This window comes from Pelobates fuscus, chromosome 6 (assembly GCF_036172605.1).
Source record: "Pelobates fuscus isolate aPelFus1 chromosome 6, aPelFus1.pri, whole genome shotgun sequence".
Classification (NCBI taxonomy): domain Eukaryota; kingdom Metazoa; phylum Chordata; class Amphibia; order Anura; family Pelobatidae; genus Pelobates; species Pelobates fuscus.
Window position 1 is genome coordinate 263,146,098 of NC_086322.1, and position 26,306 is coordinate 263,172,403.

At 40.6% G+C, this 26,306-nt stretch overlaps 1 protein-coding gene across 2 annotated transcripts; it reads left to right on the forward strand.

The window, feature by feature from the left end:
- Positions 1 to 400: 400 nt before the first annotated feature.
- CCR7 (C-C motif chemokine receptor 7) lies at positions 401 to 26,306 on the forward strand. 2 transcript variants are annotated; one of them, XM_063425434.1, is made up of 3 exons: positions 401 to 466; positions 12,058 to 12,107; positions 24,030 to 26,306. In XM_063425434.1, exons 1-3 carry the CDS (start codon positions 457 to 459, stop codon positions 25,095 to 25,097), a joined length of 1,128 nt encoding a protein of 375 aa, XP_063281504.1. In that variant the 5' UTR covers positions 401 to 456; the 3' UTR covers positions 25,098 to 26,306. The 2 variants fall into 2 exon arrangements, with proteins under 2 accessions (XP_063281504.1, XP_063281505.1); XM_063425435.1 differs by having other exon boundaries at positions 24,033 to 26,306.

Here is a 26,306-nt window from a genome sequence, read left to right on the forward strand (position 1 = left end):
ATTTATTGTGTGCAAATGACTAGAGCGAGAATCAAAACGAAATGTAAAATTACATTTGTTTGTCTGTTTATTCCAATGCGTAAAATAAGGATTCTCAAAGTAAAAATAATTCACATTTATGTGGTCTATATGTTATATGTATCCTGGAAATATACCCCACATTGTGTTTGGGGACATCATATAACCAATAAACAGAAAGCCAACATTTATGTAGACACACAATCAATTGTTTAAACTATTTATGACATTTCTAGGTGGCAAAGATTAAGAATTCCCCAGGAGTAAATGAAGTCAACCTTACAGGAAGCACATGATTGAAACTAGATGGCAGGAGGAGGGACTACATATTTACGATACGTGCTGGCCAAAAGTTCTTTACATTAATTCACATAGCCTGTCACCACATTCTGTTCTTCGCAGCCACACATACAACCTCAATCAGAAACACACACCAGGATGTCTCGCAGTGAGTAGCAAATTTACTTCTTTATTTAACCAATCTTGTGGGTAGTGACTGGCATTGAAATCCGAAAGAGTTAGCCTCATTTGTTTCATTTCTCATAGAAGTACCCACAAATGTCATTAGTTAGAATTGTCAAAAATTAATGATATTTAGTGCAGCTGCTAAAGAATTCATATTGCATTACCTGTATTCAAGCAAATGTGTTTTCATTTTTAAGGATCTATGACCATGGGTTTAAGAAGAACAGACGATGGGGAGACTGATACTTCTCAGATAATTGGATAGGGTGGATGAGAGGGGTAATATGTCCCCCAGTCTTGATGGTGTAGCTTAATGGTTGTAAATGTAAATGCTACTTTCCCCCCCCCCCCCCCCCCCCCCCAATACTTTTCCATATTTCCATTTTGGAATTCATATGGTTTGAAGCATGCTCTCTACGGAACTCCAAATTCTTTAGTATATTATGAAAAGCCCTCCAGACTTTGATTTGTGTTTTTTGGGGGGTTCCTACACTGATGCCTATGGCATTGGAATCATATTATAATCAATGCATTCTCTGATGTCCAATAGCTTTCTAATTTAACATTAACTTGGCACTGTAGAAGTAGTGTTGGTGAGTAATTAGAATATTGGATTCGATGCTGGATTGGCCAGGTGATGGCATAGATTGACACTACTTTCTAAAGAGATTACATTGTAGCATTTCAATAGTACATGAGTTTTGGGACATAACCGTTTACCCACTATGTGCTTTATAAGTCTTTTTCACAGCTGGCTCTGAAAAGATTAAACCATTTGTATATGCTTTGGTATTAGTTAGAAATCCAGGAAATATTATTATTTCGGTAGTTAACAGTAATAATGTCAAGCCAAATAATGAGTAATACTATTCTTGTAAATGTGAATCAAAAGTGATTTGTTAATTCAGAAAAGTGTTGATATGTTATCAAAGGTTTTTGCTGACATCATAATAAGATCAAACGTTTTAAAGGGCAGATACCGTTTTCAAACATTGTACTGCACACGGTATGTGACATCTTCTGTACATTACTTAGAATAATACACAGACGATGACACATAGCGTACAGTACAGTTTTACTGCCACCGTGCAGTGCCTAGTCCCTAGTTTAATGGCAGCACTGGGGCGTACATGTTCTGGTTCACCACAGTTTAATGGGATTTAAAGGAACACTCCAATGTTAGAAACCCATATTCAGTTTTCATGTTTGAAGTGTTCCTTTAACCATGTGCATGAAGACGTCTCCCACATACAATAAAAATATAAGTATTACTAACTTTCTTTATCCGCCGGCGAGACACTGCTAAAGCAAGATAGATTGTTTAGGGGTCTGGAGTGTCCCTTTAAGCTCCGGGAGAGCAGCTGATATATGAAGATGCTACCATTTTAATTCAGTCCTCTTCTGATAATCCTATGTCCAGAGAGGAGCTCGAGGAGAGAGAATTAGCATGATTTTATATCTCCAGCTACTCTGTTACCATATCAATATTGGGCAATAGGTGAATTAAATGTGACAACTGAAAGTAGCAATTGCGACTCAGAAGCATAGCCACATATGAATGCAGGGGCGTATTTGCCGCGAGGCAAACAAGGCATTTGCCTTGGGCGGCATTTTCCAGGGGGCGGCAAAAAAAGCCGCCCCCAAATGCCCAAGGCAAATGTCTTGTTAGCCTTGCGGCTAAAAGACATGCCGGCGGGCTGCTGGGCGATCGGGCGGCACTGCCTGGCGGGCGGGCGGGCGGGCGGGCGGACGGCCGGCGAGGGAGCACTTCCCCTGAGCTGTCTGCTCAGCTCCCTCGCCAGCCGCAGAGTGAGGCTGGGAGGCGGAGCCGGAATATGACGTCATATTCCGGCTCCCAGCCTCACTCTGAGGCTGGCGAGGGAGCTGAGCAGACAGCTCAGGGGAAGTGCTCCCTCGCCGGCCGTCCGCCCGCCCGCCCGCCCGCCAGGCAGTGCCGCCCGATCGCCCAGCAGCCACTGGACCACCAGGGAGGAAGAGACACCCCCCTCCCCAGCATTCCCAAAGGTAAGGTGGCAGGGGGGGGGTCGGGGCTGTTAAAAAAAATGTGTTAAAAATAAATTTTAAAAAAATGTGTTACAAATAAATAAAAAAAAACGTGTTAAATTTTTTTTTAAAAACTGTGTTAAAAAAAAAAAATGTGTTAAATTTTTTTTTTAAAAATGTGTTAAAAATAAATTTAAAAAAAATGTGTTAATGTGGGTGGGTGAGTGTGTGTCTGTTAGTGTGTGTCTGTGTCTGTTAGTGTGTGTGTGTGTGTGTGTGTCTGTTAGTGTGTGTGTGTGTGTGTGTGTGTCTGTTAGTGTGTGTGTGTCTGTGTCTGTTAGTGTGTGTGTGACTGTGTGTCTGTGTCTGTTAGTGTGTGTGTGACTGTGTGTCTGTTAGTGTGTGTTTGCCTGTGAGTGTGTGTGTATGTCAGTGAGTGTGTGTGTCTGCTAGTTTGTGTCTGCTAGTGATTGAGTGTGTGTCTGTTAGTGAGTGTGTTTGTCTGTTAGTGAGTGTGTCTGTTAGTGTGTGTGTGTTTCTGTTAGCGAGTGTGTGTGTGTGTATTTAGAATGCGGGGCGGGGGGAAAGGTTGGGTGGGGGTGGCGCGGGGGGAGGTGGGGGCGCCTGAGTTTTGTCCTGCCTAGGGCAGCACAAAACCAGGATACACCCCTGTATGAATGTCCAGTGCTGCCACAAACCTTAAAGGAACCCTAACACCACCAGCCCTAACTTTATTTCCAGACTCGATCATAACACAACTAGCCCTAACTAGAACTAGAACATATTAACCATAGCCCTAAAACACACTCGTTTTAAAATATATATATATGTGGGTGAAGCATGAACCAGGAGACATTATCATAAGACACAAGAGAAAAGGTTCTCCAGTGACATTATTGTCTAATAATACATGGCTCAATTTTATGCATCCTCTCGTTTTCTCTTACTTACCATGAGTGTTACATAGAAAAGATTATTATGTTTGAGGCACAATAATATATTGTTTTTAGGAAAGACTGAGAGTTTTTCCAAAGCTTCTAAATAATTCAGATCACAGAGCCAAAGCAACAAAAACTCTAGGTTTTATCAAAGCCCCGAAGCACTAATTAGGCAAGAGTTAAGCATGTTTTTAAACCTGTTTTTTTTTTTTCTTCTTTTTATAATTTTATTGGTTGATATTTTGAGAGTTTTTGTTCAGGCATTACGTGTGTTTATTTATGTAAATATATGTGTGTATTTGTGTATGTATCTTAGCGTAGACAGAAAAATAGTATCTGATGATAAAAATACACACAGACAAAAATATATATATATTTTTTTCAAGATAGGAAGCTGATGTTTGATGCTGATGTATATCTTTAACCCACAGATATTATAAGGGGGTCACAAGCACACACACACATGCTATTTTTAACACTTATATTTTAATGTGCTACGCATTTGCCCTGCCTATTTTAAATATTATTTAAACCTCTCACATATTTATAATGTTTATTTAATAAACAATTAAGGAAAACACATCTAAGTAGAAAAAAAAAAAAAAAACTCAGAACCAAAGTTAATCGATTTAATGTTAATGGCAATTTTACATTTTAAGAATTATTTTAAAAGTAAAATTAGGTTAAAATAGGAAATTCTGGTGAAGTGAAAAATGTATGTAATTCAAAAGCTCTAGCGTCATTTTAGCAAGTCGGGTCTTCATCACATTATCCTGTTTAGTGAGTAAATTCTATATTGATAAGAAATAGCAGTAATCACGCTTGTCGTAAAAGTTTTTTTATAGTCAAAATAATCTTACTGAAATTTTTCTCGAACATTTGAAAAATCTGATAAAGAGTTCTGCATAATCTGAAACTGAGAGTCGTTACTATGCGTCTTCTTTCTTACAAACGGTGGGAAATTCTACTCTGTTTTTCAGTAGCAGTACCCATCTATGATTAATGTAGTGGTTTTGGAAAAAAAGTGACAAGATCACGTTCAAGAAACAGAAAGTGTTTCGTTAACCTCTCCTGTACTGGCTTGAAAACAGAACAAAAGAGTTTACGTAGTACTGAAATTGTTTCCTGCTGCAAGGAGAGACAGCAATTTAACACACGAGGGGCTGGGGTAGTGTTACACCACACTGAACTCAGGTACAAACCAACACAGGTGCGCATACTTCCCAATATTTTAAATGGGCAATGAGGGACACTTTAATATCATTGGTGTTGCTGGGGATGTGTCCAGGGGTGGGGCTGTTCTGAGAACGTTTAGGTGTCTTACTAATAATAAATGCAATTAAAACATTATTTAGAACAATCTATCACAAAGAAACATAGAATGTGACGGCAGATAAGAACCATTCGGCCCATCTAGTCTGCCCAATTTTCTGAATACTCTCCTTAGTCCCTGGCCTTATCTTATAGTTAGGATAGCCTTATGCCTATCCCACACATGCTTAAACTCCTTTACACACTTCAGCTGGAAGGCTATTCCATGCATCCACTACCCTCTCAGTAAAGTAAGACTTCCTGATATTATTTTTAAACCTTTGTCCCCAGTGGTGTATCCTGGTTTTGTGCTGCCCTAGGCAGGACAAAACTCAGGCGCCCCCCCGAACCCCTGCGCCACCCCCACCCAACCTTTCCCCCCGCCCCGCATTCTAAATACACACACACACATTCACTGACAGATACGCATACACTAGCTAACAGAAACACACACTCGCTAACAGAAATACACACACACTAACAGACACACTCACACTCAGTAACAGACAAACGCACTCACTAACAGACACACACTAACAGACACACACTCACTCACTAACAGACACAAACTAGCAGACACACACACTCACTAACATACACACACACTCACAGGCAAACACACACTAACAGACACACACACTAACAGACACACACAGTCACACACTAACAGACACACACACTAACAGACACACACACTAACAGACACAGACACACACACTAACAGACACACACACACTAACAGACACAAACACTAACAGACACACACACTGACACACACACACTAACAGACACAGACACACACACTAACAGACACACACACTAACAGACACAGACACACACTCACCCACCCACATTAACACATTTTTTTAAACATTTTTTTAACACATTTTTTTTTAATTTAACCCCCCCCAGCCTCCTTACCTTTGGGAATGCTGGGGAGGGGGGGTGTCTCTTCCTCCCTGGTGGTCCACTGGCTGCTGGGCGATCGGGCGGCACTGCCTGGCGGGCGGGCGGCGAGGAAGCACTTCCCCTGGGCTGTCTGCTCAGCTCCCTCGCGCGCCTCAGAGTGAGGCTGGAAGCCGGAATATGACGTCACTCTGCGGCTGGCGAGGGAGCTGAGCAGACAGCTATGGGGAAGTGCTCCCTCGCCGGCCGGCCGCCCGCCCGCCCGCCAGGCAGTGCCGCCCGATCGCCCAGCAGCCCGCCGGCATGTCTGTTAGCCGCAAAAATAACAAGACATTTGCCTTGGGCATTTGGGGGCGGCTTTTTTTGCCGCCCCCTGGAAAATGACGCCCAAGGCAAATGCCTTGTTTGCCTCGCGGCTAATACGCCCCTGTTTGTCCCTCTAATTTAAGACTATGTCCTCTTGTTGTGGTAGTTTTTCTTCTTTTAAATATAGTCTCCTCCTTTACTGTGTTGATTCCCTTTATGTATTTAAATGTTTCTATCATATCCCCCCTGTCTCGTCTTTCCTCCAAGCTATACATGTTAAGAATAGAACTACACAGATTTATTTCTAAACACATTTATAGGAGTTTAAACAGACATTTCTGTGAGCATTATTGCTGTGGAGCTCTGTTAGAAACTCAGACACACCAACAATAAGGATGTCCTTGAACAGGGGGACATGGGATAGAAAAGAGGCACATGAATTTTGGCCATTTTGCCATTAGGATTGTTTTTCATAGTAAAAGCCAAAACAATTCTGGAAAATACCACAAATGTAAAATATATTACCACATAGTGGATCCAAGCAGAAATCAGATTGTAGCAAAAGAGGATTTTTTTTCCCCTTACACAATAGCTTCAAGTTAGTTTTTTGTTTTCATTTGGATCAGTGCCACAACTGAGCTGTGTAAAAAGTCAAACAGTTTTTAACTTATTTTTTGACTCAATGTGGTGAGGGGGGGACCATCCAAATATGCAAATCATGTTCAGTACTACTCAGCTAATAACCATCAATCCATGATTCATACTAAGTGACCATTTATTTGCACAGACATGTAGAAGACGTCTTGGTGCAGAGTGTACCTCTCTCAAGCCTTAGTCCTGGAGGCCCAAATATTTTGTTGGCTGATTTCCTGTATTACCAACTTGGCATTCCTGACATCAGATACACAGAGGTGGTTCTCTTGTTATACGACTTAGGAGGCTGCCTAAGGCCTCGCACTCACTGGGCTCTTGTGGCAGCCTGACTCACCTGACAGATCTGAACAGGCCATGGTTGGCCATGGGCAGAGGCCTGCATAGGAGATCAAAGGATCACCTATGCATGGCTGACAATAAAAGATCAACAGCTCAAAGAAGGAGCAGTAACACTCTCCATCCGGTGGGGAGATCAAAGCTCTCCCTCACTGGCCAGCCCAGACTTTGGGGCACAGAAGGCTTTCGCAAGTGTGTTGAAGAAGTGGGGTAGCAAACATGACCTGCACCTGTGGGGGATGCAGACCAAATTACTAGATCACCGGACCTCCTTTGACAAGCATTCCACCTTCCCAAGCCAAGGTAAGCAAGAGGGGAGAGGTAAGATATATATTTTTTCATAATGCTCCTACCTCTCCTGCAAAAACTACTGCTATCCTCCCCTGCACCCACTATCCCCTGTATAACCACTACAGCCCATATTCCCCCTACTCCCACTACAGTCCGTACAGCCACAAAAACCTCTCTATACCCGCTAGAGGCCCTACATCCACTACAGCCCTTATCCCTACACCCTGCACTTACTACAGCCTCAAATATTCATGCACCGACTACAGCCCCTATCCCACCCCTGTACCCACTATACCCCACTATACCTATCTCACCTTTGCTGCACCCACTACAGGCCCTAAACTACCTACACCCACTACAGCCTCTATCCCCGTGCACACATTACACTGGCTATCCACATACACACACACTACAGTCCCTATCACACTGAATGACAGACCCTATGCACCCTAATATAACCATAATCCCCATGACATGCACATATTGCAGCCTCTATATCCCTCACACACAGTAAAAACCCTATCATCCATACACATAGACTTACCACAACCCCACTATCCCCTAGATGTACGCAAGTGCCGCTATTCCCCCCACACATTCTACAGCCCCTATCCATTCACACGCCACAGCCCCTATTTACACACTACAAGATAAACAACACTCTCTACGCACATACTACACTACAAACAGCCCCATCTACACATGCAAACCCACAAGCAGCCTCCCTCAATGCACACAGTCCCTTAAGTAGCATCCTCACACATGAAATTCTACATACAGTCTCTCTATACACACAACTTCACAAGCAGCAGCCTCCACATGCACAACCCCACAAGTAGCTTCCAAACATGTACAACGCCGCAGCCCAATCCTTCTTTTTCCTTCTTGTGTCTCACTTATGAAGACACCAGAAACAAGTCACCAGCAAACACAGAGTGTCTCATTAAATTGCTTTGAGACACTGTATGAACTAAAACCACTACATATTGTTATAGTGGTTCTAAGTCAAAGAGTCTGTCCCTGCAGGCTGAGCAGTGTATATGCTGCCTTTTCTGCTGCTTAATGCCACCTCTAGTAAAGGTCATTCGGACAGGTCACTGGAGGGATTTTCTGGGTTCGGTCCTGCAAAGAAGAGCTTTTAACGTCTCAAATCTCTGGATGGAGACCACAAACGCTCCTTATAGATGCACTGATTCAATGCATCTCTATATGTTGATTGGCCACAGCACAGCGATTGCTGCATGAACACTAGCCTCCGAATACTTTCCTAGGGGGAAGCATTGGATTGGCTGATATCATCAGTACTGTGTAAAAAAACCTGTCACACTGGGGGAATAAAGGTAAGTAAATCTTCTCTCTCAATTACTTGTTAGGAGCTCAATAATCCAAAAAGATAGGCAAAAACTATTGCGGTATGAATAAATGTTTAAAGTCCTAATGGTAGAGTGTTAAATTAACAAATACAGGACAGATACTATTACCTTTTTTTTGTATTCATATTGTGAGTGCCCTGCTGAGCCAGGTAAGGCCATCAGATTCCATAGCGCTGTACAATGAATGATGATACAATAGCTCTTTAAATCGTGGATCATGAAATTTGGGGTTGCTGAGCTGGCTGAGAAATGTGGTCTAAACAGCATGGTATGAAACCAAAATATGACCGTACCGACTCTCAGTTTCTTTATGTGAGATCTCAACAGTCATTACAGACCTTCCCATCATCTATATATCAGATTATTCAAACTATTCTTAATTTTCTAAAAAGCCCCATAACGGTTTAGTTCAACTGAAAAACACATCACCAGTGTTTCTACTTTGAAATTAAATATAGATATATTGTAAAGGAAAACCATTTCATAGCCTGCCTGTCACCAAACACTTTCTTTTGTAATTTTTTGGGACTAACTTTTCTCCATTTATGGCGCTAGCAGATCTGCTAACAAATTAAGTGAGTTTCCATTAAATGTTAAAAGATATGATCCCTTCCCTCACCAGTCGAGCAATTTTCAGCCTAGGCATGTAGAACTCAACAACAAGAATTGACTGATGGAAGAGTAATAGAATATATCTACAGTTGGTCAATCTGCACTGCTGTGTAGTAGCTGTGCATTCCTCTGGCTTTGCATTTTGCTGGGAAAATTAGTAACGGAGGGAGAGATGTTGTGATGCCAGTGCGTAATAAAATCAGAGTTAAGGCATCCTTGGGTGGTAAGTATTCCCGAGCAGAGTAAACGGGTTATTGTTTTGTTGAACTCATGAACCCGTATTAGTTAAACCCATTAACCTTGTGTAATGACAAGTCTATGGGAGGAGGTAATGCAAAGAAGTAGTGCATTTGCATCTCCTAAAGCAATTAAATATATTTCTCACTATAATAAAGGACATATTCATTTCTACAGGACATGCTATGTGTTAAAGTTAACCTGTTATGGCAAGTCCATCTTAAGTACAGTAAAGAAATGGAATGTGAAATTAAAAAAAAAAGTCAGGTCAGGGTAACATGGGAAACATGGTGTTATAAGGTCAAACCAAACCTGAGTAACCAAACATTTGTTTAATGTGTTAGATTAGACATAATACAATAATATATGCAATTAAAATATAAAAAACAAAAACGAACCGATTTGATTCTATAATTCTACCGCACACACAACGTTATGTGAAAAGTAGCTAAACACACCCATAGCCTTTCATAGGAAAATGGCTCAGAATGTCTGATATAATACGCTATGTTGTTTTTAATTCAAGTGGTCAAGAAAAGGATGTGTAAGCTCAAAATTGCATGTGGCTTCGTATTCTCTTCCAATATATATATATATATATATATATATATATATTAATATTTTTTTTTAATCAGATGGGCAAACAATAATCTTTCATATAAATAAATCTTTTTTTTTTTTTTTTTTAAAGTGGAGTTAAGCTGAAAGTGATTATTTAAAACAAGTGAACATAAACCTTTACCATAAAAAGGTGTATCTGTCACTTTTATAATGTCCTATTATAATCCTCCCGTCTTTCACCGTAGCACTGACTGAGAGCATGTGGGTGTATCAAGATCTTGAGTCGCTGATGGCAAATGCCCAGTATAACAACATCCAGATCAATTTGCTCCTACAACTGATTTCTGACATCACACATTCACTTTACATTGGATGTCCTATTAAAGAGTCATACACATTGCTTTCTCTTGTAGGACTCATTGACTCACGGTATTAGAGGACAGAGTTAAAGCCTAACTTTAATTATGTGTACTGTTCTGAGCATAGAAGATAAAAGGTGAACTGTTGTGACAGTGCCCACCCCAGCCGCATCCTGCAAGAGTTAGGAAGACAGCCAAGATGAATGAAGAATACGTTATTTAATTATACTAATTTTAATGAAAAGGTAAATTATTTTTATAAAGGTGATGATTATTGGTGGCAGAGGAGGAAGAAAGTGATGACTAAAGGTTTTGGGTAGAAAGGTTGATGGCTGCGTAATGGTGGTAAAGGGTTGGTGTGATATCTAATGTTGTTAGTGGAGGGGGGTTATGTCTTATAATAGTGGGAGATGGTGGGGTCATTGCTGTCTATGGTAGAAGAGAGAGGACATACTGGCTGGCTAATGTTAGCTCAAGAAGTGGGGGAGGGGGACTTGAAGTCTAATAGTGTTGAAAAGGGGGGAAGGTTATTAAATTGTGATGGGAAAGGGCAATGCCCAATAATATAGGTAGAGAAAAATGCATTATGGTTGTGTAGTAGTCAGAAAGGCATGCCTACTTCTGGGCATCAGTGCTATTTCATATCAATGTGATTGGTGCTCACCCCGAATGCTACCTAAATATTGCATTCTACACAATTTATTTAAAACCTGCTTGGTGTGAAGCTACCATTTTCTGTTTTTAATGTGTATGGGAAATGTAGTTCGATTGTGGTGTTGAACAATGCATGACTTCTGATTAGGTAACAGGTCAGGGGTAAGATTTGTGTGGCAAATGCCAGTGGTGGAGACTAGCTGCCCACCATCTTAAAATCTTATCAGTCACCACTGGTATGTAAATCCCACAGCATCTGGACAAAAACAAAGCTTGATCCAAACATCTAGACTTAACCTAGTGTTATCATCAGTGGACCAAAAGTGTGTGAATGTGCCAAATTGAAAGGTTTGGAGGGACATTCATTAACTTTGACTGAGACTGATGGTATATGCTATGGAATACATTTCTGATTTAATACGCTTTATTCCTCAACTCCTAACCCATAAGAACCATAAAACGTGTGACTCTGTCATGGTGCCTGCCAGCCACATTCCTATTTCAGGAGGTCCGGTAACAGGTTTTAGAGTTTTTTTTTAAATGTATTTCCATTTATTAAATTAAGTTCTGAGTGTTGGGTCTTAGACTATCCTGACAGACTCCAAACCTAAACTTAACCCCTATCCAACCATAAACCTAGACCTAAGTACGAACTCAAAATCTAGCTCTGACTCCTTTACCCTACCCTAACTCTGTGCCTAATCACAATGCTACCCTCAATTCCTCACCCTAGCCTAGTCCTGACTCCTCATTCTGCTCCAAGCCCTTTCTCCTAGCCCTGAGTTTTCATCCTGATACTTTTCCCAACCCCTAATTCTAATGACCCCAATAGAATTGCCTCCAAAATGTACAATATTGAAAACACAAACTGCTGAAGTGATTTGGTTTTATTATGAATTAAGAAATGACAGCATTACTAAAATACAAAGCATTGAAAATAATAAATATTTTATGTAGGAGAGTATTGGGAAAGATGTTGCTGTGTCAGATGACGTAATGACTAACTTATTTGGTTTTTGTTTTCATGTTTAGATATGTTCCGCTTCACCTTAACAATTTCAAGCCTCTTGGTTATATCACAGGTGAGTAAAAGCACAAAATGGCGCATCTAGCCAGACTATTTCCTCTTTACTTTTCCGTCTATCCGCAACATTATTAAAGTGATACGCTTAGCCCCAAAACAACTTTAGCTTTATGAGGCAATTTTTGTGTATAGATCATGTCCCTGCAGTCAAATTACTTTTGTTTCTGTTTATGCAGCCCTAGCAACATCTTCCCTGGCTGTGACTGACACAGGATTCACACACAGGAGGCTCCTGCAGGCTCTAACAGGCTATAAACAGAGAACACACACATTCTAGATTAAACAGACTTTCTAGCCAGCACTAGCAGCTTGTTATACATACACTGTGGTTACCATGCATAGAGAGCAGAAGGACCGCCTGTGGGTGGTCTCTTCTGCTCTCCTATAATCAATTGTTCGTCATAGAATCTGTGGCAAAAAACTGATTGACTGATTATTTTTAAATAGGTATTTCTCCCAATCTATACATTACCTAACAAAACTGCTATCACAATGTACATATATGGAATTTGATGCTCTTTAAAAAGAGCAAAAGTATCGTTGAGCAACAATATCCAGCAACTTCGTACAGCCATTGAAGAGGAGTGGACCAACATTCCACAGGCCGCAATCAACAACCTGATCAACTCTATGCAAAGGAGATGTGTTGCACTGCGTGAGGCAAATGGTGGTCATACCAATTACTGACTGGTTTTCAGCTCCCCCCCAGACCACCCCAATACAGTAAAACGGCACATTTTAGAGTGGCCTTTTATTGTGGCCAGCCTAAGGCACACCTGTGCAATAATCATAATGTCTAGTCATCTTGATGTGCCACACCTGTGAGGTGGATGGATTATCTCGGCAAAGGAGAAGTGCTCACTAACACAGATTTAGACAGATTTTTGAACAATATTTGAGAGAAATAGGCCTTTTGTGCACATAAAAAAGTCTTAGATCTTTGAGTTCAGCTCATGAAAAATGGGGGCAAAAACAAAAGCGTTGCGTTTATAATTTTATTCAGTGTATATATGAAACCTACATATTTAAAATGTTGCAAAAGATAAGTTAAAATAAAAAATATACCTAATAGATATATCAATAATAAAATGTACTTTAAACTTCAGGCACTTCCCTCACCAGGAAGTTCCACAAATCATGGGGCCTCTCATTCTGAAAATGAATTATGTTATCCCATAAATCTTTATCCACTATTGGTTGAAGGGATAAGTAGTTTATACCCCAGCTCTAGTTCCACTGATCATACAAAATGAGTGCTACTGCTTTGCAAACTGATAGTGTCAGGGTCTTACCCCACAACCTGAAGCCTATCTTGTCCTTCTGCTTCACGTCTCCGATCCTCCTAGGTTCACAATGCCAGCTCGTAGTCTGCAGCGTCAGATGGTAGAGTTAGGGCTCTATTCTCTTATGGCGCCCCATGGTCTTGCAGCGATGCATGGTGTTTATTCACGTGGACGCCGTGACAAGTGAACAGGCTCTGGCAGCATTCTCCAAGGCAGGGCTCCCCCTTACAGTACTATACAAGTGCATGGGCTGAATGCGGCAGGCTTTCGAGAAGGCTGTGGGAATGACACCAAAATTGGTCTTTCAGCCATCTTTAATAATACTAATTTAAAAAAAAAAAAAAAAACATTTTATCGTCAGGATAGTTTTGTTGGGGTTTTTTTTTTTTTGCATTATGGTCTTTTTTTTGGTTATGTTTATTTTTTTATTTTGTTAGTTTGGATTTTTGTTTGGCGTTTTTTGGAGCTAAAAAAAAAAGATTGAAGAAAAACACAAGACATATAATGGACACAAGACATATCAATGTTTTATTTTACAGGTATTTCATTTATTTCCCTCTCACTAGTTCGGCACCCATTTGTTTGTTTGCTCGTTCGGCTCCCCATGTGGTATTCGGACGAATGTCCAAAAATCCATTTGTCCAAATACGAATGCCCAAGTCCATTCAGTTGTAATTTGCTCCCTGATATGTGAACAAGCTGCTTAGTTGTTATTTATATCTACTATCTGGTATTTAACCTGTGCTTTGACCTCTTCGCCTAAGAACCTTTGCTGCCCGAACTGATAATCTGCTATGTATTTGACAACATCCCTGTCTTGTCCTTGCTGGCACCTTACTTTGGCTTCATTTTCTTATAATCCATGTTTGCATTCTGGATTCAATGCATTACGCCATACTACAGCTACTATCAGTTTCCACACAGTCCAGGTTTACAGTTTTGTTAACTAGGCTGTGTGCAGCTTTTGTCATATCCACTTTAACACAATAACTCTCACTCTCAGAACTGTTTTAGAGCCACAGCGCAATGTACAGAGCAACAGCTAGGTGTGTTGCTCAATCTCAAACTACACACCAATACCTAAATATATATACACAGTATAATACAAAGATAGGACTGTCACATTAGGAACAAGTACAACTTTTACAAAACAGGATATTAAAGAGTTGAAACAATTATGTCTGTCTCAGAAAAATGTCTTTGGTCTCACTTGCAACACCCACGGTAACATCAAAACAATCTATTATATAACACAAAATCATCTTACATATGTGGGTGACAACCGCCAGAGTTTGGATGTTGATAAGGAACTCAGTTACATGGGAACAGCACTCTGAGTTGTTAAACTGAATGAAAATCGTTTAACACTTCAAGGTGAGATTGCATCAAGGCACTAATTCTAATTTTACTTTTTCCTCTTCATAACCTACACATAGTCAAAGTTTTGTCTTCTCACTCAGTAAAGCAATAGATATGGAGCAAGGAATCAGACTTTGATTTTAGAAAGGCATGCCATGCAAAGGCAGCCCTTTCAATAAATAAACTTTTAGTTTTAACATCTATTTTTAGCATTTTGTGTGTTAGATATAAACAGGGCTGGTGCAATGATTATTGGCTGCACAGGCAAAAACGGATTTTGCCGCCCACCCCCCTGCCCGCCCCAACTGCTTTCCCCACACACTCTGGTTCCCTGGGTACTGATAGGCATGCAATACCACCTCCCCCGCTGCTGGAAACTCCTACAAGAAAGCTCTGGTTAGTGCCACTGACCTACACGCAACCATGCATCAGCTTGCTCGCTTCGCTCATTGGTTCACATTGCTCGGCTGAAGCTCTTAACCAATGGGCGAGTTCATACATGGCTGGTCTTAGCTCAATGCCAGAAGATTCTGGCTCATGAAAATGAACCCCCTCCCTAAGCAATATTAGTCCTCACATAGTCTGCACACTCACATAAACACACCTATAGACAAACTCATATATGCACAGAATCACACAAACACACAGACTCCGACTTACAATTATGAATGCAGGACATGCACACTAACAGTAAGACATTTATACTCTGACACACACAGACAACACACTCACTTTCCCAGACCCAGATACCCACTCACATTCACACACCCAGCTATCCACTCACATTCACAGACCCAGATTCCCACTCACATTCACTGACCCAGATATCCACTCACATCCACAGACCCACATACCCACTCACATTCAGAAACCTAGATACCCACTCACATTCAGAGACCTAGATACCCACTCACTTTCAGAGACCAAGATTCCCACTCACATTCACACACCCAGATACCCACTCACTTTCACAGACCAAAATACCCACTCACTTTCACTCTTGGAGGCACAACATAGGTGGTCCACCCTCAATCCTTGTAGCTCCACAGCATACAATGCACACTGAGCTTCTGTTGCTGAGAGCTACTAATTCCTTGCTGCTCACTGTAACAGTAAGTATGTGTGGTGTAGCAGCTCCTATCTGCAGGGAGTTGGACCCTTCAGTCTTCAGAGTGGGAGCTTGTTTCCCACTCCCAAAAGAAGGGACTGAGATGGGTTAACTAAAGCAGTGCACCCAAAATCAGACTCAATACCCTAAATAAAACTACTCCACCGATGTATTGCAAAAAGCTGCCAGTATTGGAGCATGAAAAGAACTAACTACAGTATATATAAATCTTTATTAATCCCTCTTGATGGAAATTGAACTAAAATAAATGGAGTGAAAAAAGTGTGTGTACAGTGACCAGACTTTAAAAATAGGATCATCAATTGATCTATCCAAACAATAGCGCTCACACAGTATGAATGTCTCTTGGCTACTATAAGAGATAAAATATCAGCGTGAGCTTGTTGTAGGTAGCTTCTAAATGACAAGTAGTCAGTAATCAACTAGACGTACTGAGGAGTGTGGGCTGAGCTCACACAACATGCATATCTCGAAGCTAGTGTTGGAATAACTACAGGGAGCTGTTACAAACTTTTAACACAATTTCAAATCAAAAAAGCTGAACTAAAAAAAAAAATGTCGGGGGCGGAGCCAAGCCACTGACCTGAGCGGACGCACGAACACTGTCCTCTGGACCAAAACAGCTAAAAAAGGAGATAAAAAAACGCTTTTCAAGCCTCCTTCCCGAAGCCCCACTGACCTGACAACTATGGGCAGGAAAACAAAGAAACTGAGACCCGACAGACCCAAACCGGGGATGAATATCAGCGTTCTCCTCCGCCAAGCACATGGCGAGTGTGGATGATTTTTCAGAAAACTCGGAAGAACTGTCGCTGGATGAAGAGGAAGGTGGCCACATGTTGGCACTAAAACACTCACCTAAGCCCAAGACAGTGACTTCTAAACCAGTGACAGCTGAAATGATACAGGACATGCTAAGTGCCCTCCAGAGAACCTTGTAGGCGGATGTAGCCCAGCTGCGCACCGACATCACAGGCCTGGTGAACCGCATTGACACGGTAGAAACAGCCTCGGTGCAGCACACCCAAACCATAGCGCAACTACAGCGGGACGTTGAGGCACTCACTAAAAAGCAAGCTGCCTCTGACATGCACTTCGCCCAGATAGAAGACACACGGCGTCGCACCAACCTGAAAATAGGGGGATACCGAAGAGGGACCCGTGGCAGAGCTCCCACATCTACTCCGGAGACTACTGGCAAGACCTCCAGGGCTATACACATGGAGAGCGCCTTCCAGGTACCGAAACCGAGAGGAGCGCCCGACACGGCACCTTGTGACCTAATTGTGAGATTTCGCAGTGGAGCTGACAAAGCAGTAGTCCACATTGTAGACCCCAACGACCGCTTCCCACGGAAAGACGGAGGTACTAGCACTGTACAATCAAGGATCGGCTGACACTTACCCCAAGACCTAGGTATTTCGTGAGCAAACACTAGTCAATAGGGCAACCTCTCCCCTAACACAATCTTAAAGATTATTTTTACGTGCCACTCTCTCAGAGCATAACTACAATGCCTCCCGAATTTAGTCTGTATAGATACCTAGATATGTCGCTCGTAATTCCTGCCCAGAACCCAAAACTTACATACTTCTGCTTAAAACGGGCCGCAACACCTCACTTATAGGCGCTAAAGGACCTACCCTAGGCAACAGTTGCCAGACAGCTTTTACGTTTTATGCCTACCACAATCAAGTGGAAATTAAGCTGTTGTTTCAGCAATGCTTACTAATGCGGGCTAATTAAGCCTTGATCTCATATATGCTTATAAAAGCTGTATGGCTTGTAAATCTCGATGGATAAAATATGCGTGCTGTTGTGGTACATTACACATGCTTGTTATTTTCTTGCACAGGAAAAATAAAGAATAAAAAAAAATGTCTAAGTTAATTATTCTTTCAATTTAGCTATACATTTAGTAAATAACTGTTGTTTTTTTCTTCTTCAGTAATTAGAATCAAAAACTGGAAACTGTGTTTAATATAGAATTTGCCTTATTTTAGAAGACTTAGGGACAACATTACCTGATGCGCTTATAGGCATTAACTCAATATTTTCTCAAGTGGTAAATATAGACAAACGCATTTCTCTTTGTCTCCTCTATATTAACACATACAAATATGAAACCATATTTAAAGTATACAGATGTTAAGAACTGTATTTTTATTGATGCCAACTTTTGTTGATTCCATATCAACATGTATTATTGATGTTTAATTTGGAAAGTATACCTCCTTAATTACTTGTGGTAACAACCACACCCAATATATATCTCACCGTATTTTTTTACCCGCATTTATTTTTCACTGTAAATCTCACCCCAGTTTCCCTCTCTTTTCTCTTTCACCTTTTGTCTAATCTAGCGTGTTCTGAAATAAAACATTAAGATCTTCTTTATGAGAAAGACCCCCTCCCTCCCATGCGTTTTTTGTGGTTAAAGGTTTTAACTTACTTTAAACTATGGTGCTGGAGAGACTACGCCTTGTTGTTAAAATACCAGAACAATGCATACATGATTAACGTTCTCAAGATAATTTTTTTCTATCATTACCGTAATCTGAAAAGTTTGTAGCAAATTATGGATTCAATCCAATATTGTTCGATAAACTTTTTCAAATGATTTAATATTTTTGGATAACTTTTTAAAACTATTATTTTAAAATATATTAATATAGAAATATATATATATATCATATACTAAAAATACATATCCTAAATAAAAATAATAAAACATTTTAATGTTTTTCATACTGTTAAATCATTTTAAAGGTTTATCCAAAATATTATTAAATCATTTAAAAAATCTTATTAGACAATACTAAATCCCAGCCTATGTATGTTTCTAAAACAAAATACACATTTTTAAATAAAAATAGGGAGAATTATCAATGTGGGTTTTTTCAATCCCTTTATAATATATTAAGTAGTATATTGCTGTCTAACAGTACTTAACTAAGCATACTCAAGTGCATTGATTACTAGCATATAGGCCATTGCTTTTATTTCATATTAAGTGATAAGATATTAATAAATATTAAGATATTAACCCCTTAAGGACCAAACTTCTGGAATAAAAGGGAATCATGATATGTCACACATGTCATGTGTCCTTAAGGGGTTAAAGGAGTACTATAGGGTCAGGAATACAAACGTGTTTTCCTGACACTATAGGGTTAAAACACTATTTAGGTGGCTCTTAAAGAGGTGGCCCTTAAAGAGGATAAAAACGTACCCTTATTACTGGCCCTGCCCACGATCTGCCTCCTTAACTGATATCATCAGAATTGCATTAGGAAAGCATGAGATTGTTAATTCTGATTATCTCAGCCAAGGAGATGGGGTGAGGGTGGGCAGAGCCAAACACAGTGCTGACCAATCAGCATCTTCTATTAGAGATGCATTTAATCAATGCATCTCTATGTGGAAAATTCAGCATGTCCATCCAGAGCGTCTGAGTGACCGCTACTAGAGGTGTTACTAGGCAGCAATGTAAACACTGCCTTTTCTCTAAAAAGGCAGTGTTTACATTAAAAAAGTCTACAGACTATATTCACCAGAACAACTACATTAAGTTGTAGTTTTTTTGGTGACTATAGTGTCCCTTTAAAGTGGACTGGGTGCATAGTCCCAGGTCCCTTAACACTGCAAAGGTAATTATTGCAATTTTTAATGAACTGCAATACTTACCTTTGAGGGTTTACTCCACCTCTAGTGGCTGTCTACCAGACAGCTACTAGAGGGAATTCAGAGTCATTAGGCGAGGGACATCAGCGCTGGACTGAGGTAACAGAAGGTAATTTTAACTCCTTCTGCATCACTGTGGGGGTGGAGGAGGGAGGGGGTAGACCCACAAAGGAAAGGGGGCACATTACTGGTGTCATGTGTACTTTGAAACTGTGTATAGTGAGTTTAGTATATTTTACTTTGGCTTTACTGGAGATGTGACTAAGACAGAGGTTACACACTTCTAGTTATACCAAATCATACCAGCAATGGGTGCTTCTATGGACTCAAAGTGGTCAGCTGACACTCCTAGGGAATCACAGAACTCCAGACAATCTTATGATGGTTTAGGCACTCAAGGTAAATCCAAAGTGAGCAGGTTTATTGGAACAGATGAAAAGCACCGTTTAAGCCCACAATAGGGCCTTTGTCAAGCTGTGGGCCGAAACTCTGCTTTCATCTGCTCCAATAAACCTACTCACTTTGGATTTATCTTGAGTGCCTGGGCCATCATTTATTTTCTGCAAATTATATTGTGAGGATTGGCCAACTTTAGTCCCGGTTACACCCTGAGATCCAGGTGAATGTGGTATCCTTTATGGTAATTATATCCCGAGAATATTATGACTTTAACAAGATGAAGCACTTGCAGTATCTACAGTGTCAGGAGAATGCCAATGGATATAGGATTTAGGATTCTGGGGCTTTGTACTCACCATACTGTAAACATCCACTTCCATCAGCTATTCTCAGCTATTCTGATCCCTAGAGGCCTAAGGGAGTAAGGATTAAGATTACAGAGAGGGGGTTTAGCCTTCAGACTGCTGTGGATTGCAAATATTATCATGCCCAGCCGTGATGAATCTTAGCAACACAGTAACACCAGCTCTCAGAACGTAGCATTTGATATATATATATATATATATATATATATATATATATATATATATATATACACGGCTAATCCAATTTATATATATATATAATATCCAAAATGATGGCTGCACTCCACGGACTTCGTTTAAAATCCGAATAGTTTATTGGGTATACATTAAAATCGAGATCAACGTTTCAGCCCCACTCTGGGCTTTCCTCCGGATCAGAAAATACATACATGAAAATACATACATACAACGAAGCCCGAAGAGTGCAGCCATCATTTTGGATATTCTATGTGAAATCAGCCTGCTGACTTATGCACCCGTCATTATCTAAGAAATGTGAGTGCAAGGAAACTTCTGTATTTTATATATATATATATATATATATATATATATATATATATATATATATATATATATACATATATATATATATATATATATATATTTATATATATATTTATAAATGATCTGATCATTGGCCTAGTGTGTCTACAGTAAAGAAGATCTCATACTTAGCTGACAAGTTAATTGTCTCCAGGGTGCTTTCAGACAATGCATTGCTGCACCTGTCTGAGGTTATGAGTAGCTTAGAATCTGCGGTTTCCTCTCCTTTCACTGCAGGTGACTACGGATGTGGTTAAGGGTGGAAGTCATAATATGCTGCTTTTAATATAGTGCACATGCTACACTCTGAATGAAGATGATTTTGATCTCCAGTTGCAGAAATAAAAGATCCAAGAGTACATCAATTCACTTTAATTAACACGATGGCCTTTATATGTGTCAAAGCTTATATTACACAATGCTGTACACACGGCAGAGAACGGAAATGTGCAACCAGCCGAGGCATCCGATGACCCACATATGGAATTTTTATCTTTTTTTTATAAATAATTTCTATTTAAGTCCCTCAAGTTCAGCTGTTTGCTTATCTGTACTGAGTGAATATACTCGCAATCAGCTATTGTAGGATGATGCATTATTTCTCTGTTTGTTCAGAGAGTTATAGAACATGGAAGACGGAAACTTTCTGTTTTCTCAGCCCCCGTCGTGGAATGTTCTGCTTACTCCCATTTAACCATCCTGCTGGCCAAATCACAACGGTACCTACTGATAGACTGCTCTTCAGAGTGCAATCAGCTTATACCCACTCCCACAAGCATTATTCAGTGTTTTGGTGTTGGAGAATACTCTGATATGGCATCATTGCTCAAGTACATGCATATGCACAGACAGGGCCGCCGTCAGAAATTTTGGGGCCCCTGACAAAGCACAAGGTCGCCCCCCCCCCTCCTCCCGGGCCCGCCCACGCCCTACCTAGTCTGATGACAATTATGCAGGGCTGAATATGGTGTGTATGGTGGAAGTGAATTAGAATGTGTGTAATGGATGTAGTGTTTGTGTGTATTAGATACTGTTTGTGCAGTGAATGCAGAGTGTGTGTTTGTGTAGCGGATGCAGTGTGTGTAGTGAACGCAGAGTGTGTTTGAGTAGTGGATGTAGTGTGTGTACAGTGATGTAGTGTGTGTTTGTGTAGTGGATGTAGTGTTTGTATGTACTAGATGAAATGTGTTTAGTGGATGCAGTGTCTGTAGTGGATGTAGTGTGTGTATTAGACGCAGTGTCTGTGTATAGTGAATGCAGAGTGTTTCAATTTGTGGTGGATGTAGTGTGTGTACTGTGAATACAGGATGTTTGTGTAGTGGATGCTGTGTGTCCAGTTAATGCAGAGTGTATGTTAGTGTAGTGAATGCAGAGTGTGTGTTAGTGTGTAGTGAATGCAGAGTGTGTCAGTGTAATGAATGTAGTGTGTGTGTTAGTGCAGTGAATGCAGAGTGTGTGTAAATTTGTAGCGAATGCAGAGTGTGTGTTAATGTGTAGTGAATGCAGAGAGTGTGTTAGTGTGTAGCGGATGCAGAGTGTGTGTTAGTGTAGTGAATGCAGAGTGTGTTAATGTGTAGCGAATGCAGACTGTGTGTCAGTATAGTGGATGCAGTGAGTGTGTTAGTGTGTAGTGTATGCAGTGTGTGTATTGTATTAGTGGATGCAGTGAGTGTGTTAGTGTGTAGTGTATGCAGAGTGTATGTTGTATTAGTGCATGCAGTGTGTTGTGTTAGTGTATGCAGTGTGTGTTTTGTGTTAGTGTATGCAGTGTGTGTGTTAGTGTATGCAGTGTGTGTTTTGTGTTAGTGTATGCAGTGTGTGTGTTAGTGTATGCAGTGTGTTGTTAGTGTATGCAGTGTGTGTGTTGTGTTAGTGTATGCAATGTGTGTGTTAGTGTATGCAGTGTGTGTTGTGTTAGTGTATGCAGTGTGTGTGTTAGTGTATGCAGTGTGTGTGTTGTGTTAGTGTATGCAGTGTGTGTTAGTGTATGTAGTGTGTGTTGTGTTAGTGTATGCAGTGTGTGTTAGTGTATGCAGTGTGTGTGTTGTGTAAATGTGCAATCTGGGGGGGGATGGGCATTTTACCATTAATTTTTTTAATTTTATAATAAATTAAATTTAATTAAATGTTTCTCCCCCCTCCCTGCTTCTTACCTGTGTCCAGGGAGGGGGGAGATTCCATGATCCCTGGTGGTCATGTGGGGGGGCCCCGGCTCCCTGTTACCGCAGAGGGGGCCCAGGCAGCACACAGCCTCTTCTCTTCTGTCTTCTAATAACTCTCGCGAGACCCGGTTACCATGGCAACGCTCCGCGGATCGCGCAAGAGTTATTAGAAGAGAGAAGAGAAGAGGCTGTGTGCTGCCTGGGCCCCCTCTGCGGTAACAGGGAGCCAGGGGCCCGCAGCTGTACACATAGATAACGATATTCGCTATCTATGTGTGCAGAGAAAGAAAGTGGGGCCCGGGACTGCCAGAGCAGTCCGGGCCCCCCAGGGCCGCCGGGCCCGCGACAACTGTCATGGTTGTCACCCCCTGATGGCGGCCCTGTGCACAGAGCCAGACTAAGGTTCCCCATTGCCTTAGTCAGGTTACCAAACAAGAGTCCTCACCTAGACCCTGGGGTCTGTTTCTGTGAGTGCAGTGTGTCTGTTTGTGAGAGTGTGTGTAGAGAGTGTTGTCTGTGTGGAGGAGGCTAAACATGTCTGTGTGTCTAGCATTATGTACCTGTGTATGTGCCTGACAGTGTGTGTCCATTTCTGACTGAGTGTGTCTGTGTGTTTTTTCTGTGTCTGTGTGTTTTTTCTGTGTCCGTGTGTTTTTTCTTTGTTGTGTTTATTGTCATGCTTTGTTCCAAGTGTGGGAGGTGACTGTGTATAATGATTGCTATGTTCAGGGATTTGACTGTAGCATGGCAGAGGTGAGGGGTAGGTGAGTGTGATGAGGTGTGGGGTAGGTGAGTGTGACACTCTATAGGCATTTAAATCTTTCAAGATGAACAGTTATGAGTTGGGGCTTCTTTAATAGCTAAAAATATAATTTTACCCATATCGTGCAGTAATTTAAATCTGGCTTATGTTTGCAAACTATATTATAAAATATATATTTTTTAATAGAATATTAAAATGTTTTTTTATATTTCTACCTTTTTTCTCTTTTTTAGCAGTGTGTGGGGGAGTACACCACCCCGGCAGATGATGAGGCAGACAATTCTACCATTGATTACGACGAGTATGAAAAACAGTGTACAAAAACGGAAGTTCGTGAATTCCGCTCCCTATTTCTTCCTGTCATGTTTGTTATGATCTTCTTGGTGGGACTTGCAGGGAATGGACTGGTGATGCTCAGATACTTCTACTTTAAACGACTCAAGACTGGAACAGACTATTACATGATGAACCTTGCTATAGCAGACATGCTATTCCTCCTAACACTGCCTTTCTGGGCTTTCAGCGTAGCATCAAATTGGGCATTCGGAAACAAGATGTGCAAAATCATCTACTGTCTGTACAAAATGAGCTTCTTTAGTGGCATGTTCCTGTTAATGTGTGTGAGCTTTGAAAGATACTTTGCCATCGTTCATTCACCCTCTGCTCATCGTCACAGAACCAAGACCGTGTTGATAAGTAAGCTATCTTGCGTTGGCATTTGGGTGGTAGCCTTCATCCTTTCCATTCCTGAGTTGATCTACAGTGGAATAATAGAGAGAAATAATTTAACAAAGTGTGTGATATTATCCGAAGAAATCAATAGCCTCACTATACAGTTGAAAATAGCTCAGATGTTCTTCGGCTTTATTTTGCCTCTGTTTATCATGTCCTTTTGCTACTCTATGATAATCAATAGGCTGCTCCAGGCTCGTAACTTTGAGAAATACAAAGCCATCAAAGTCATCATTGCCATCGTCATTGTTTTTGTAATCTTTCAGCTACCTTATAATAGCGTAATAGTTATAAAAACCATCAGCAACACCACCGACTGCAACTTAAGCAAACGGCTGGATATTGCCGATGACGTTACGTACACCTTGGCCTGCTTCCGCTGCTGTCTGAACCCTTTTCTCTATGTTATTATTGGAATCAAGTTCAGGAATGACCTTTGCAAACTCTTCAAGGACATTGGTTGCATGAGCCAAGAGAAGCTCAGTGAATGGTCAACAGCAGTAAAACCAAGCAAGAGAACTTCCTTTGCACTGGAAACAACTGAGACATCGACTACATATTCTCCATGAAAACAAAACTCAGCAATATTAACATATTCCTTATTCCTCACTGCTTTTGTGATATGAAAAATGCTGACAGAGAAAAATCTAGGCAAAATTAAGCAATGGATTTTATCAAAGCTCTTTTGCTTTTTGGAACGTTTAAATAAAGTGGAGAGAATGATTACATGTCATACATTTCAGGCTTCATCTTTTAAACCATGCATATTGAAGGAAACATGTTTTGAGAAGTCAAGAAACCCTATGGCATTGTCATCATTAGTATTATATGATCGCCAACGCACCTAAGCGTCAAGATTCAAAACAGAAAGCCTGGACTTAATCTAATGGACGAAATGCAAATTACTTTTACATTTTCATTGTCTCCGAGAAGCTCTTAAAACCTTTAAACTCTGATTGAGTTGTGTCCAGGTCAAGTGAGAATCCTGCTTATCACCAGAGCATGAACCCAGGTGTTGTGAGGAATGAAAGATTTACGATTTTTAACTAAGAGTGTAATCTAGTTACATGTTTTGAAATATGAACCATGCAAGGGAAATGTACAGATTTCAAACTGGTTTGCAATTCACCTTTGTAAAGAAACACACGTATACATGACCTGTGTTACTCAGGCAGTGCTCCAGATTATTTAAGAGTTACTGGCTAACAAAAAAATATGGCTATGGGATAATGTCCTATAAAGTAAAAAAAAAAGCCCAACTGTGTTATGTTTTTATCAAGGCTCAACATTTCCACTTGCCACCAGAGTAGGGTTACCCTTTAGGCAAACATAGACGGCCATCTATGGGTTAGACAGGGGCCATATAACCACAAATTTGTTTGTCCCCATTAACCATACCTATGTGATGAGTTTAAGAGAGGGAGGCAAACTAATGACCTGCTTGGGCCCTGTGGGATCTTAACCCTTCTCTGCTCACCATTAGCCATTGACAAGTGAAAAATTTGCCATAGTGAGTATGAATTCATCTAGGATGAGTTTGGCATGGATTCTACAGGCGTGCAGGGGTGATAAACCTTTAAAGCCTGCCTAGTATTGTAGGACATGATATATGAGTTTTGACTTCTAAATATTCTGTGCCAATGTTGCCAACGCACATTTCCAAACAACTAGCTTTTGGAATACAGTATGTGCTATCTCTGTGTCATTATCCAATTATGTTCAGGAAGTTGTATGTTCTATAACTCACTATAGATGTGATTTTTCTATAGTTGTTAAGG